The 15800-nt window shown below is 44.8% G+C and overlaps 1 protein-coding gene across 1 annotated transcript; it reads right to left on the minus strand.

The window, feature by feature from the left end:
- Positions 1 to 13562: 13562 nt before the first annotated feature.
- On the minus strand, positions 13563 to 14546 carry CDC42EP3 (CDC42 effector protein 3). Its single transcript, XM_004466023.5, has one exon. It carries the CDS (start codon positions 14439 to 14441, stop codon positions 13677 to 13679), a length of 765 nt encoding a protein of 254 aa, XP_004466080.1. The 5' UTR covers positions 14442 to 14546; the 3' UTR covers positions 13563 to 13676.
- Between the last annotated feature and the right edge of the window lie 1254 nt (positions 14547 to 15800).

A 15800-nucleotide genomic window follows, 5' to 3' on the forward strand; every position in this document is an offset into this window, starting at 1 on the left:
ACAAAACAAACAAATGAAAAACCCTCTCATTGGGGAGCAGATGTAGCTCAGTGGTTGAGTGCCTGCTTCCCATATACGAGATCCTAGGTTCAATCCCCAGTACCTCTTGAAAAAAAAAGTCAACTTAGGTTTTGTAATATTGTGTAACCCTCAACTTCTTTTCAAGCAAAACATTTTACCACACTCTCTGCCTCTTCCATCACCTGCCGGTCTTAGTCTGTCATCACGCTCTCTCCCTTTCTCTCGTTCTCTGTCGTGTACAGTCTACACATAGCCACTACACCATGCATGCATGCGTACAACCTAGGCACATTGTTTAAGCATAGAGTCAGCATGTTGACATAGAATGTATTCCTTGCTTTAGAACTGTGAAATGCAAGCAATAGAAGGCCACATATTTGACACAGGAAAGTCCAGAAATACTTGTCTTTATTCTCAGATTTTGTGCCTGGACCATCAGTAGATAGGAAAAGAACTATGTCAAATTGTTAACTCTATTTTCAAATATAGTGGTTGAAGTAAGGGGCAAAAAAAGCCCAGGATGATGCTTGCGTGTATGTCCTTGAGTATCTGTTGTTAAAACTTGACTAAATCTTTGCTTGCCTGTTGACTGAGTACCCCATGGACTGTGACAGCTGCAGTGTTGGATGTGATAACTGGGTCCACTGTGTTCATGGCTTTGTCTTTTTTTTTTTCAGGAGGTACTGGTGATTGAACCCAGGACCTCATATATGGGAAGCAGGTGCTCAACCGCCGAGCTACATCCACTCCCCAATGAAAACTGGTGTTTTCGTTTTGTTTTAGGAGGTACTGGGGATTGAACCCAGGACCTCGTACGTGGGAAGCAGATGCTACACCCGCTCCCCATGGGTCTTATGTTTTGACTATAGAAATCTCTTGAGGGAAGTGGATTTGGTTCAACTGATAGAGCATCCGCCTGCCACATGGGAGGTCCAGGGTTCAAACCCAGGGCCTCCTGACTCATATGGTGAGCTGGCCCATGCACAGTAATGATGCACGCAAGGAGTGCCGTGCCACGCAGCGGTGTAACCCGCATAGGGGAGCCACATGCGCAAGGACTGCGCCCTGTAAGGAGAGTCGCCCCACGTGAAAAAAGTGCAGCCTGCCCAGGAGTGGCGCCGCACACACAGAGAGCTGACGCAGCAAGATGATGCAACAAAAAGAGACAGATTCTTGGTGCCGCTGACAAGAATACAAGTGGACACAGAAGAACACACAGCGAATGGACACACAGAGCAGACAACTGGGGGAGGGGGGAAAGGGAGAGAAGTAAATAAAAAAATAAATAAATCTTTTAAAAAAATCTGTTGAACTAAAATCAGATTTTATGTCTTAAAAATATTTGGCTAGCCAAATCAAATCTTCACTTTTCACCAGGAGCCAGTATAGTCCATCTTTACATGTTGTTCCTCTTTGTGATTACAGATAATTTATATTGCTTTGTTTCTAACGCTATTTATCTGTCCTAGTAATAGCCAATGCCCCCATTAGGCTAGAAAATCAGTTGCTGCCTAATTTCTATTCCATTCTGTGTTCACATAGCAGCAGGGTAGGGCACTTGAAACACACTTGCTTTAGCGCATTTACATAATGTGTGATAAAGGTGAGAGGTTTTTTTTTTCTTTTTGCCAATTTGTACATTAGTGTCTCTTAAGTGACAGATTAAAGGTTTCCTAAAGCACTAACACTGATTAAAAATATTTTCTTAGGCTTGTTCAGGAGTTGAAGTGCTTACAGGATCCAAATAACATTCTTTGAACCAACCATGTTTTAAAAGCCTGTTGTAATGACTGTATCTTTTTGTAGCAAACAATAATAATTTTAAATAGGGTGATTTTCTTTTACAAAGTGAATAACTACAAAGTCTAAACATAAGGAAAAAAATCCAGATCCATAGAAGTATTTGCAAGTATTTTTCTAAAAAGGTTTCCATTTTATTTGCCTTTGTATCTTTTTTTCCATTTGTGAAAATGTTATTGCCATAACCAAAGAGAGCATACAATTTCCCATATTAAGCACATTCAAGTGTCCTATATCATTTGAATGCATTGGAGGAACACATTGTATCTCGTTCTCTTTTCCTCAGAAATTCTTTTTCAGAATTCACAGCATTTCCTGTTGACAGCTAAGACCCCTGTGAAGCGGTTTCCTGAGGAATAATAACTCTTCTTTGTTGCGTAGTGACTCTGTTTCTACTTTTTACCCAGTTCTTCATTCTGGCATCCTTCCTGTCCTTGAACCGCCGCTCCCTGCCCAGCTACGCAGGGTCTGGGGCCTGATTCTCCTCCCGAGGATGCACTTGCACGTGCCGAGGGGGCGCTGCTGAGCAGAGGCCTGCGCACAGCGAGCCGGGACCACCCTCGCGGGGGCTCTTGTGCAAGCTTCGCAGAGGAAGGGGCCTCCCTTTGGTTTTCAAGAATTGATGGGGGTGTGGGGGGGGGGGTTGATGAAGGACGTGGAACAAAGGATAAGCTCGGTATTTGGGGCATTCAGTAACAGCTGATGTGGCTGAAGCTGAGGGTGGGACTCAGGCGTGAGAGGAGGCTGGGTTGATAGTGTGAAGCCAAATTTCCAAGAGCCCTGCCTACAATTCTGGGGCGTTTGGGGAGTGTCCCCTAGGGACCTGGGGAGGATTTTCCTCACCTGGTGGTTTAGAGTGGGCAGAACTGGACTCAGAGGCCTTTACAATAGTTTAAGTGGGAGGGGATGTTCAGTTGAAACAAAGACCTTCTACGTAGGTACAGGCAAGCTGAGCATGTTTCTAACAGATTCAAAAGATGAATGTATAGCCACAGTCTCCCTTCCTCTTCTCCTTCCTTCATTTCCCCTTTAGGAAAATTCTGGCAGAGCTATGGATTATGAATTTGATCTCCTTTGGAGTACTTTCAAGGAAGTATATAGACATTAAAAATGTTTTAATACTTTTTGTTGCTATATCATGTTTTGTTTTTCCTTTTCACTGAGCCCTGTTGACATCAGCCCACATGGCTATTAGGCTTATATACCAATTTTTTTAGGAGGGCTAGAATAATGCTGATGGCTAAAGGGTTAATGCCTTTCTGAATACCTAGTGGTTAAACACCTACAAAGAAAAGGTAGGCGAGATCCTAAAACTGAATCCTGTCCTATTCCCTACTACCACTGTGAGCTCCCCAGGAACTTTCCAGAAAAGGGGCACTCAATGTCCAGCTAGGCTTTAGCCCTGAGCATCCTATACGGGTGCCTATTCCGGTGAGCTGGGCCAATCCTCATGTGAGCTATAAAGACCCTTTTGTCTCCTCTAAACTCCAGAACAGTGGCACATGAGATGGCATCCTTGGCTCCTTTCTCCTGGACTCTGCCTGTTCCTGCTTGGCTTTCTAAGAGAAGGAAGGAGGCCACAGACCTATCTTACCCTACCAGCTGTTTGGAAGGAAGGGCAGAGCTTTAAAGAAAGTTAAAGGATGAAGTTCTGAATGAGGTCTTCCACTCAGGAGCAAGGAAGTTCATCTTTGTATCTCCCATATAACCCTCAGCACCACATTAGATTTCAATATATGAAATTCGGATTTATGTTCTGATTCTGCCACTATTAGGTGGGTTTCGTGGAGGCCCTTGTGTGCCCTGCTAAGGAGTTTGAAGTTTATATTGAAAGAGGGAGTCCCTGAAGGTGGTTAACTTGGGACTTCACAAGTTTAGATGTTCATTTCAAGAGATTAAAAAAAAAATTTTTTTTTTAAATATTTAAATGTTCAAAAAACATTGAAAAAAAAAAAGGACCCATATTACCAACAAAATAAAACAAAACCTTGGTAGGGTTTATAGAGAAGGCAGGAGATAGTTTGAAAGCTGTGGCTATAATAGAAGCAAGTAATGATGAACAAAGCCAGTAGCAGTGGAAGTGGAGGAAAGAGACTGGATATGAGAAGCTTTAAGGAGGTAGAAGTAGAGGCACGTTGGAGAGCAGGCTGTTCTCACATCTTCGTCTTGGGCATCTGGATTGGAGGAGGAAGAAAACACATTGTCCATGATGGTGAGTATAGGGGTTCCTGCAGGACAACTGAGTGGGGATGGCCAGTGCTCAGCTGGATATCTAGGTTTAAAGACCTGGAGTTTGGTCGGGGTAGATTTGGATTTGGGAGTACTCAGGGAATATAGCTGGTATCTGGAGCTGTGGAACTGGATGTCACCACCCAGAGGGACCTAGAGAAGGACTTCAGGGTACAGGGCCCAGGTAGAAGACAAGGATCCCGAGTGGAGAAGTTAGAGAGTGAGAAGGGAAACCAGAGGGGAGTGTGGGAGAAGCCGTGCCTGGTTCAGTCAGAAGCTGCAGAGAAGGCGGGAAGGAGGGGGGGGAATGACTTCAGGAACAGAAGTCCTTCCTGGGTGACCTTGGGAAGAGCAGCCTGAGCGTCGTGGTGGGCGTGGAAGCCAGAGCAAAGGCCAGGGGAGCAAACAGGGCATCGGCATAGTCCACCTTTTCCAGGCTGTGGGTCTGGGCCACAGGTTTGAAGGAAGGTTGTAGCCTCTTTCCACATGGAAGCCAGTGATGGGTGAGACTGACAAATGTTTTAGCCATGGGTGGACAGAGGCAAAGTCTCAGTTCTGCTCCTCCTGTCAGAATACTTTTGCTTTTTAGATCATTCTTCCTTTCTTGACTCACCAATCGGCTCCCAAGACGCCCAGACTGCGCCGGGTTGGGTCCCTGTCTGGCATCACAGGGCCTGTCGTGGTGGCCTCGCCTGGAGCCATGCCCAGGGTCCCCTCCGGGGCTACACTTTTCTCTTCACCTGCTTGTGCCGCGCACGGGTCCCAGGACTTGGAGTGCTGGGAAGTGCTGCAGGTGAGCCCCAGCAAGATCCCTGGAACCAGGCCGCAGGACTTCCCACATTGCAGCTGTGGGGGTCAAGTATGTCACCAGGGTGCTGAGCACTGAGCCCTCAGCGCCTGTGGCAGCAGCTGTTCAGCCATAAAGACCTTGCATTCCCCCAGGCTGTCGTTCAGATGCTGTCATCCTCCTGTGAGCCTGACGTGGGTGGGAAGCTCTGCTCCACACTGGTGGTCTCCTGGCCAGTCCGCTTCCTCGGAGTATTTACTACGCGCCCCCCTGGGTCTCGAGGAACCTTCCAGCCTCTGCTCTGGTTCGCCCTCCGCACCCTGGGAAGGCCTGTTTAACTCTGCCTGGCACTTGTGTGGGGGGAACACTTCTCAAGCAAAGAGCTCCTGGAAGTCTATCTCCCTGGCCACGACGGAGCTCCCCCTTGGCAGGCTTTTTCTGCTTCCCTTTGGCTCTTATCTGGATGACGGGGATTGAGTTTGGCTCCTGTCCACATCAAATACTGTCTGGAGCTGGAAGCAAGCTTAAAAACGTGTTTCCAGTCCTTTATTTTCCACCATCTCCCCCAAGTCTGCCCACCAAAACATGCCCTCAGCTAGAGCTACACCAGCAGCCACGGGCTGTGAGCGACAGTGGCCCTCCTGAAGGGCTGCAGGTGCCACACCTGTGTCTGATTAGACACTGTGTTACCCCGTTTGAACATGTGACACATGAAAGCAGCCTTCTCTTGTGCTCTTATGGGGGGTGCTTTCTGGAAATGCTAATGTGGGGCTAGATTCTGCTCCCGCTGATCTCCTGCCCAGAATAGTCTCCCTTCCCTCAGCACCAGCCAAGGCACAAACTCTTCTTTGGAGACTGGGATCCAGGGAGGTGGCCTTCTCTTCATTAAGAATGTAATGCTTAAAGGGGAGTCTTCTTTGTCCACTCTCTATCCTTAACATATCCCATTTTTCTGTATTCTCTCAGTGGGTGGATATTGTATTAATTTCCTATGGCTGCTGCAAAAGTGACCACAGACCTTAAAACAACTGAAGTTACTCTCTCCTAGTTCTCCAGGCATCGAATCAGTATCACGGGGCTGAGATCTGTAGGACCTAGCTCCCTCCTGAGGTTCCAGGAGAGAGTCCATTCTTTGCCTCCTGCAGCTTCTGGGGGCTATCGGCATTCCTTGGCTCGAGGTCGCATCCCTCCAGTTGCTGCCTCTGTGGTCACATCACCTTTGCCTCTTCTCTGCGTCCAATCTCCCTTTGCCTCTTTCTTTTAAGGAGTCTGTGATGGCACTTGGGCCCCACCTGGTTAATCCAGGAGACCCTCCCATCTCAAGATCTTTAACTTACTTCTGCGAAGACTCTTTTTCCAAGTAAGGGAATATTTACAGGTTCCAGGGATGAGGCCCTGATATCTCTGGGGGCATTATTCAGGTGACTACAGGGATATCGTTATGTATCATGTGACGTTTTCATAGTGGAGTCATCAACCCATCATATGAGCCCTTTTTGGAAAGGCAAGAGACTCAAAGATCTTTCCCGGGCGGGCAGGCTCACATCCTCAAAACTGGACTCAGCCACCAGTCTCTGCCCTCTTACATGGTCTTCTCCTATGGCTGGAGGTGAGAGGCAGGGGCCTGGGGAGGTGTGGCCTTGAGTAATCAGGGTAGGAAGAAAAGAGTCTCTTCTCTGCATTCTTGTTTAATGGCTGGTTGGAGGGGCGGGCACCCTACTCCTGGAAGCCATCTCACTTGCAATAACTTGTTTACTTCTGGTGAGTGCAATCTATGGGATGGGCTCCATAAAAGGCTGTGCTTCCTCTGGTCTTACCCAGAAAGAGCTGCCCTGCCCTGCTATCATGACACTTAGAATTTTGGCTCTCAATTACCCAAGGTACTAGAGGAATTTTCAATGTGCTTTAGGAAGTCCACAGAGCAAACTGTGTTGAAAATTAGCAATTTCAATCAACAGTGAAGCCACTGCTTTGTTTTTTTAAAAAGAGAAAGGAGTTATTGCAGAGTGAATCTTCACAAACAGTGCTTTCTTTTGTCTGGGAGTCATGGTCTCCTACTAGGATGGAAGAACTTTATTAGTGCTCATCTAATATCTAAGAATGTGTTAGTCTGCTTTTCCTCCTTGCCATTTATGGTGAAAAATCTGCTGCCAGAGCACTGTAAATACTTCTCATCTTGTTTCTAGTTCCACCCCAATTTCTTCTTCATGTAATGGAAGCAGGGTTTAGAAGCTAATTAGCAATCATCTTCTCCCACTTTTAACAATGCCCCCACTTACTTTAGCAAGTTATGTCAGGAACATTACTGGTACTCTGAGAAATTTGACATGCAATTTTTAATGTGTCCTTGAGTTCTTGGCGATTTTGAAACTTCATTAGTTTCTGAGGAGATTGCTAATTCTGCCTTAGAATGCAGAAGTCTCTTCAGATAAAACTGCAATCTCTTCTAGGAGATTCTGTTGTTGAGAGGGGGAAAAAACAGAGGGGACATTAGACAGTGGTTTAGAAACATCAATGTTTGGCGTCAAGGAATGTGGGCTGTAGGGTGTCAGTCCGAGAACTTTGCATCAGTCTTCTACTGTATGATCTAACGTGTGTGGACTTGAGATTAGATTTGACTGCAATGGTTAAATCTAACTCCTCTGGTCCCAGGGAGACCAGACACCTAGCTACAACTTCATTATCTCCTCTGGCGAAGGGCACACTTGGTGACAGGTAAATCTTTTGGAAAAGCCTCTCTCCCCACCCTCTTTTTTTGGTCCCAGGAAAATTGTGGGTTTAGTAAACTCACTCCTCATGCTTTTCCAGGTCTCTCTTGCTCTCTGAATCTTCCCTTGCCCCAGTCCAGTTGCTAGAGGCTTCTGCTACTATTGGTATCTGATACATGAGCTCAAATAGGTGTTGGTGGCTTTAAGATGCTGTTACTCCTTGGAATAGTCTAAGAGGATTCTAACTCAAAAGAACCCCTCTCCGGTGGTGGCTTTTTTGGTTATGGGCAGCTGAGTAGAGAAATTGTTTGAGCAGGATTTTCTTTCCAGGGCCACTCAGGTGCTGCCTATACCTCTTACAAACATGGCTGGCCAAGGTATGAGGACATCCTTTGGAGGTTTACTGCACATTCTTGTGACTCATGTTAAAGGTTAAATTTCTTTGGAAGTATTGTCTCAACAGTCTCTCTGTTGGGATTTTCAAGACAAATGTAATAGAAGGATCTTTTCATTATTTTATGTGGGTGTTTGTGGAGCAAATGTCGGGGACCTGGTATTATTCTGAGATGACCCCTTTCCAGATATACCTGGGAATGAAGGAGGTTGTTCTGAAGGACAGACAGCCAGGAAGTCAGTCACAGGAAGAGACAAGTTCTCAGACAGGAAATCAGAGTATGGAGCTCCAGGACGCCTGCCTCTCTTGAGCCTCTGCTTTGCGGGTCTGAACTTTAAAGTTTGAGGGGACTTCAGGAGCTCTCTGCTTCTACTCCATCGAGTAGATTCTCCTACTCCATGAGCTAGAACCGCTGGTACTCTCTAAATTCTAGAGACCTAGGAAAGAGTAATTCTCAACTGAAACTCTTCAGAGACATTTGAACCAAGTTTTTGTTCCCTGAGGAGTGTTCGCCCTAAACCCCACGAGGCTCAATCAGACATAACCTGGCCCAGGTGATAGGTTGGGGGAGGGGAAGCTGTGGTGTGAGGAAGCTCCTGGGGGTCCTGCTAGGAGGATAGCTGCCCAAGTGTGCTCACCCAGGGCTCTACTATGAATGTTTCATCCAGTGCTTTTCAGGATGAACGTAGCTCTCTTAATTCCTTCTTTATAAATGACTTTCCCCGAACACCCAGCCACCTCACTGTTGAAGCGTCCCTGACCTAATCTCACAGGATAGGCACTATTGACTGGGTGTGAGCTTTAGAGGATGGCGGCATCTTTCATATAATGTCTAACCCTGAGAACCATCCCTTCAGCAGCCCCAGATCCCCGAATCTTTTCTCCCCCTGGGAGAGCCGGCTTCAGCCTGGGTCTAATACTGTCAGGCCTGAGAGTGAACATTTCTAACCCAATACTGTTCTGAGTAGAAATCCTACCAGGATAGTTTATCCTTTTGCTTGCAAATAACTTCCTCCAACCTTAGACTGCCTGCTGCCTCTAAAAACCCTCATCAGTCTCTGAAGTCCCCCATTCTGGTCCTTCTTTTCCATGAAGCCATTTCAGGTTTCTCCCTCCTCAGAATACAAACTCTCCTCCTAAAATATGTTGGTTTTTTTTTTGCTTGCCATGAAGCAGGCCATCTGACATACTCCAACAATCATTTTATGGTAAACATAATACCTACTTCACTTGTTCAGCTTTGTCAATTTTTAGGTACCAGAGATTGAACCCAGGACCTCATATGTGCAGAGCAGGCTCTCAACCACTGAGCTACACTGCTCCCCAAGCTTCACTAATTTTGATATGGGCGCACATATCTGTTTGCTTGATGATTCTCTGGGATACTGACTTGATTCTGCACAACAGCTTTGATTTGGGTAGGTATTTTTATCTATCAGCCATGCCAATCTGCCTTTCAGGAAGAAAATCTGGCTGACCTTCAAAGAATGAAGATTAGATTATAGATATCTCTTGGAAGCCCATCAAAGTGACAGCACTATCAGATTTTTTAAAGTAAAAATGAAAGATAACGAAATGCCTTGTAGTAGTTGTAAAACAGATTTCAATATAATACATCACTTCATAAAATAAGCAGTTTTCCCATTTTCCACATAATATACTCTTGCAGCATCTTTATCACAGAAAACCGACTTCCTGACAATTCAAGTAAGAAATATTTAGGCCTACTTCCTAATAAACACTTGCTCTAAGAATCAAGTGAAAATTAAACAGCCTTGGATAGCAGGCTCACCGGATAAAATGGTGTCCTGTCAGAATAAAGTAAGCAAAATTAGGTGAAACAAATGTGCTGCTAAACGTACCAGGGAGACCATCTTCTATAGAAAATAAATTTATTGCTTATCTACACTGGCTTTGAGTTTTGAAACTTTCTTTAAACCCATTACAGCTGAGCAAACCAGAAGGCTGCTCATCTAGGTTAATGGTGACTTTGACATTAGGAAAATATTCTTAATTTGCCGGATCTGCCCCAAGAGTGTGTATGGGGGGGGGAGGGGGGGAGGAACATGACACACAAAAATAGCTTGATAGCCCTATTTGGATGGTTCACTGACTTGTCCAAGAAAAAAAAAAGAGCCATTCATTTATATTATTCTGATGGACTAACTCTAAAGCCTGAGAATTTTATTCAATAGAATAACTGCTAAATTTGGGACTAGGTTGGCAACATAATTTCCAAAGGGGAACCTCCAATAGGGGAGAGACTATCATGTTGGCTGCCGGGTTTATATGTTTCACACAAAAATGATTCAAGTCTCATCAGGCTCCATGTTAGGGGAGAAGCAGAACCATTACCTAATGTACAATTCTTTCATCTGTTCTAAAATAGTGGTCAAGCTAACTCAAGGACATGTGGATTTTCTCCATTCCATGACTTCAAGTGTTTGAAGGGAGCTCTGAGAAAAAAATGGTAGCTAGCAGTAATGTAAAAAAGGAATAGATTGTTATTCTGGAGCCTGGGTTCTCTCTTTTTTTTTTAATGACTTTACTATTTTTTTTTTTTAAAGATTTATTTATTTAATTCCCACCCCCCTCCGTTGTCTGTTCTCTGTGTCTATTTGCTGCTTCTTGTTTCTTTGTCTGCTTCTGTTGTCGTCAGCAGCAGGGGAAGTGTGGGCGGCGCCATTCCTGGGCAGGCTGCACTTTCTTTCTTCTTTCGCGCTGGGCGGCTCTCCTTATAGGGCGCACTCCTTGCACGTGAGGCTCCCCTACGCAGGGGACACCTCTGCATGGCACAGCACTCCTTGCGCACATCAGCACTGCGCATGGGCCAGCTCCACACAGGTCAAGGAGGCCCAGGGTTTGAACCGCGGACCTCCCATGTGGTAGACGAACGCCCTAACCACTGGGCCAAGTCCGTTTCCCCTGGGTTCTCTTTTTCTCTTCAACCCCTTTAGTCTTCGGCAGTAATTCTGGCTCACTGAAATGTGTGTGAAGGAAATAAATTCTCTTCCTTTTTAATAAGACTTCGTATTTGTGAAGGGCTAGGTACTCCTGATATTTGATGTTTTTTAGAAAAGCAGGTACTTCTAGGCAGAAATAACCTATCTTGTCCTTCGTTAGGGCTCACTGCCTGGCGAAGAGCACCCACAAGAACCTTGCCTGCATGGGAAGAAGGATCTACACAAACAGCATGGTCTCTTTGGTTGTTGGATCACTGGTGGCTTGCATTTTGGGTTCTTTAAACGATTGAAGACATCTTAGTGGGAGAGAACATCAACTCTGCTTTCAGCTGGTGCATATCTCAAGTGCTTCCTGGGGGGAGAAAACACCACCAGCTCTGCACCTGCTCATTGGAGAAACGACCTGGTTTTAGAAGGGCTGCCGTGGGAGACCAGGCTGCATGAGGCTTGGTTCCCTCTCTAATATTGTCATGTCTGCTGTCATCGCAGTCATACCCAACCAAATGGGAAAGAGTTTATCACAAAAGGGCTCAGAGAAAGTAAAATGGCTAAATACATGCAGGGTGCATTGTTATTTATTGCATTAAATAAACCCAATCCTGGCAGAGCTGTTCTCTATACTTGTCACAGAGTGAGCAGAAGAAATGCACACAAACACTCCTCATCTCACCAAATACTTTAATCTTTTCCTCAAGGTTATGCCACAATGAAGAGTAAAATGAGAGACTGAATGTGATTAGTAATGGTTAAGATGGTGGGGAGGTGCTGAAGAGGTTCAGATGGGGGGGAAGTATCAATGGAGCCTGGCTAAAACTGGCTAAAAATTATGAGATAGATGACGCTTCCTCATTAACACGATTTAGAAGAGGCTGGGAAGTCTCTGGAACTGTGATTCACAAATGGGGTGCTGTTGAAGAGAAAAAAAACACTGGAAAATTGTGGGTTGAAGAAACACAATTGGGAAAAGCAATCAAGGCTCCGTCCAAGGGAACTTGCTTCCTTGCCTGCTTGGTTAGTTGTCCTAATGGCATTTCACCTGTAGTTCAGAGGCTATTCCAGATGTCCAGACATCAGAATTGTACACAACTCCAAACCCTGCGAGAGAAACGTTGACGTAGTTGGGTGACGGAGAGGAGGTCACTTCAGAGATTTATTTCTAGGAGAACTGAAAGTTTGAAAGACAGAGTCGGCAGTTACTGTGTGCAAGTTTTTTCCCCTGGTTGGGGAAAAGAGCTACTCACAAAGGGACAGCAATCAGTAGGTACATTTTCTGTTCCTGTTTCCTTAAACACCATCCTCAGAGCATCTCTGGGATTTTGGTGGGGATTGGGGAGCTGGGGGTGGTGCTCGGAGAGAGATGTGCTCCCTACTGCCCTCATTTTAGCCTCCTTAATCTTGTCTATATTGATCTGGCTGCATGGCAGTGTCTATTCTACAAGGAATGGATTACAAGTGCTTGCTGTAGAGGTCTTTAACAAGTAAAGGGGGAGATTCACAGAAATGCACCTTGAGAGGCTGTACTCGATATTGACATTGAAAAAAAAAGTCTGCTCTCATATGTTCATTTTTCTCAAAGTAAAGAGCCCCATTTTTGGAATCTCCCACTTAAGGAAATCAGAATTACAGAGTGGATGGACATAATCTCTTACCTTTATTTAAAGGCTAATGCATACTGTAAGAAGCAATTTGCTAGCCCAGGATTTAAAGAAAATATTTTAAATTGCATATGTGCTTGTGTATTACTATAAATGAACAAGTTCATTTTAGCATTTACTCTTTATTGTGTTGTATGAAGTACCTATGTAATGCAAGTATCTGTACTAAAATACCCATATTTCCAAATACATTGTGTAGTATACCCCACAGTCTCTGCAGAAGCATCATGAGTAACCTGCGCCTTTATACTTTACAATTCACTGTTGGCTGCTGTTAAAAGTATGGTACAGACGAAGGGGGGTGGAAAAAAAAGCTAAGTATGAATACACTTTTCCAAACATATATAAACACAACTTACAATGGAACGGACCCCAACGGAAACAAGTTAAACGACAACATTTGATGTAATATCTATAAAATGTAGACTCTGCAATAAAAAGCCAAAGGCACATAAAAATATATTTTAACTTTAAAAATAACTTAGTTACAGTAATACTTTGCTTGTGTCTTACCAACATGTAGCTGACAGTCAAAAGTTTGCAATATAGATATAATATAGAGGGATATATAAGAGCTACAAGAAAATCCCCAAAACCATAAAGTTGCTCAAACGTGAAAACTGAGAACAGTTTTAACACTGGAGAATTCACTACAGTGAGCCCAAACAATGTGACATAGAAAACGGTCTAGAAAACACTTAGGTGTTAAATAATTTTGACTTCCTCTTGCTCAAAAAATGTCGGAGTCTTGTAGAGTTCCTTAATGCAATTCGACCAGCCCTTCATAACCAGTGTCAGTCCTCACCAGGTCAGATGCTGAGGTCTGCACATGAAAAGGGCAGCTGAGCACCAGCAATGCCTGTTGACAATGGGCTCTCACGGACTCATCTCTTTTTGCCAGGATAGGTTTATTTTTTTCTCCTTTTTTCCTTTTTCTTTCCCTTTCAAACTGTTTTTAGCAAACAGGATATAACAGGTAAAAAAATATCTTGTAGGAACATTATATTAGAAAACCCATTGGCACAATTGCAAATACAGCGAGTGAAGCCCTTCTCTTCGACTGTGGTTAGTTTTGGTTTTCGGTACCTTTTATTCCAGGGGAAAAGGGCTGTCGTCCTGTTACTTATTTTTATCCATGACGTTCAGCACCTCATCCAAAAGTGAGGGTCCCAGATCGAGCTGCAGGGAGAGGAGGGAACCCGTGAGGTCGGAGAGGGACTCCTCTGAGTGGGTTTTTTCCTTGATGAGCCCGCATGGGGCAGGATGGTCCAACATGTCCTCGGCCGGCCAGTCGGGGTACTGTTCCGAGAGGCTGGAGGAGTGGCTGTCCCTGCCCTGACTGGACTGAGAAGCGGAACCGCTGGAGCCCCACGAGGTGTCTCCCTGGTGGACTGTCCCATTCTCTAGCAGACTGCTTTTCTCCTGAGCTTTTTCCTCCATGACGGGCTCACAGTTAAGCCTGGGCAGCTTTGCTGGCCCAAAGGACTCTTGTTTGGAATTAAATGTCACTGGCGACAGTAAGGGCAACATGAGTGCTTGGGAGCCTCCAATGGTGGGGAGGGAGATGGCGTTTTTGAGCACGGGGGAGGGTGTCTCTGTGAACATCGAGTCGGAGGTGCTGTTGGCTCGGAAGAACTCGTTATGCCCCGGGAGCTGGCCCAGGTGTGCTTTCTCCTGGTTTCCAGGTAAAAGCTCGTAGTTCCCTTGAAGAAAGGAAATATCCCCAAAAACATCGTGCTGGCCCTCCTTCCCGATGTGAATGGTGTGGCGAAAGTCTCCGAGGGGAGGGCTAATCATATCGGGAGACAAAATGTCCCTCAGCTTAAACTTCTTTCCTTTCTTGTTATTGGCAGCTTTCAGGTAAATTGGGGTCTTGGCTGGCATTTTGGAATTTAAGTCAGTCTATTTTGCAAAAGAGAAAGAGGGCCACTTTCTTCACAGATGTTAGGTGCTTCTGAAAAATCCTTTTTGATATGAACCGTCACATCATTTTTTCTCAAGTAGCTTAAGTGGTGGTTCTGAAACAAGATGGTGCCTAAAGGACCCTCCTGAGGTCACGGCCAAGTTGGGCTTCCGGGAGAGCTGGCTGCACCATTCGACCTCCTCCACAACATGGAGAAACCTGGAGAATAAACCACAGCACGTTATAATCAGCTGGCCCTGCAGGGTTCACTCAGTCCTGCCTAGTCACAGAAGCCTGTCAGTAACGGCAGGGACTGTTCCAAGCTACAGCTGGGTGAGCTTTAACTTGTTTCCCTCCGTGAAGCAGGGTAAAGCTTTAACCCTAACAAAGGTTCACAAATCTTAGTCTTACTACAGGGGAGGAAAAAAAATGAGACTTAAAAATGCCAAACCACTGACAGTACTTTTCAGAAATAGACATGGACACAATTTTCTGGACATATCTAAGATCTGAGTCCTTTTCCTCTGTTATAACTACTGTCAGCTCAGGAACAGAGTGCTTTCAATGCCTTAGATATAACTGGGTTTGTTTTAAATACATTTCCCAAGCAGTGGGTGTAATTCAGGGATTCAGTGCCTGCCTCCTATTTATGAAGTCTCGGGTTTGATCTCCGATACTTCCTAAAGGAAAACCAAATAAAACAACACATTTCCTTTAGCTTTGGCATTCACACTAGCAAGACAATTGATATTATGTTAAGTTCTGTATAAAATAAAATTAATGCAATAAAATTAATAGTTCTATAAGGAAAGGGGCTGGAAATGTCACTTATTAAATGGGCTATTAATTGTTAGTGAACTGTATATTCTTAGTGAAATGTATTCTTATAGATGATTAAAGAGATTCAGGAGTCAAAAAAAAAAAAAACTACCCTTTTCTAGTAACACACCAGTAAATAAGAGAGCTAGAAAGAATCGGGTTGTTGTTGGGTTGTCAAGATTTTCAGAATTTGGTGGCTTTCTGAGATGGAAGGAAAAGAATGTAACTGCTTCTCTTCAAAGAAAAACAGTGTGATCACATATATTAGGTTGGGTCTTCACTTGGGGACACTTTTGAGGCATTTACTAATAAGCCTTGTATCTCCTCTCAGTGGCAGGTGGAATTCTAAGGCGGCCCCATGATATCCACCTCCTGAAGTTCATGTCTTGGTGTAAGCCGTCCTGTGACTCCCTTGATTAGGTTACTTCGTGGAACACTCCTTCTCAGTCTTAGACTGAGGAGACACTCTCTTTGTGGGCTTTAGAAAGTCTGCGGCCACGTGGGGAGGGAGCTGGACACCT

Source organism: Dasypus novemcinctus, chromosome 17 (genome assembly GCF_030445035.2).
Source record: "Dasypus novemcinctus isolate mDasNov1 chromosome 17, mDasNov1.1.hap2, whole genome shotgun sequence".
Classification (NCBI taxonomy): domain Eukaryota; kingdom Metazoa; phylum Chordata; class Mammalia; order Cingulata; family Dasypodidae; genus Dasypus; species Dasypus novemcinctus.

Excerpts from the sequence above, each read along its gene's own strand:
- CDC42EP3 (XM_004466023.5), bottom strand. The coding sequence starts at position 14,441 with ATGCCAGCCAAGACCCCAATTTACCTGAAAGCTGCCAATAACAAGAAA.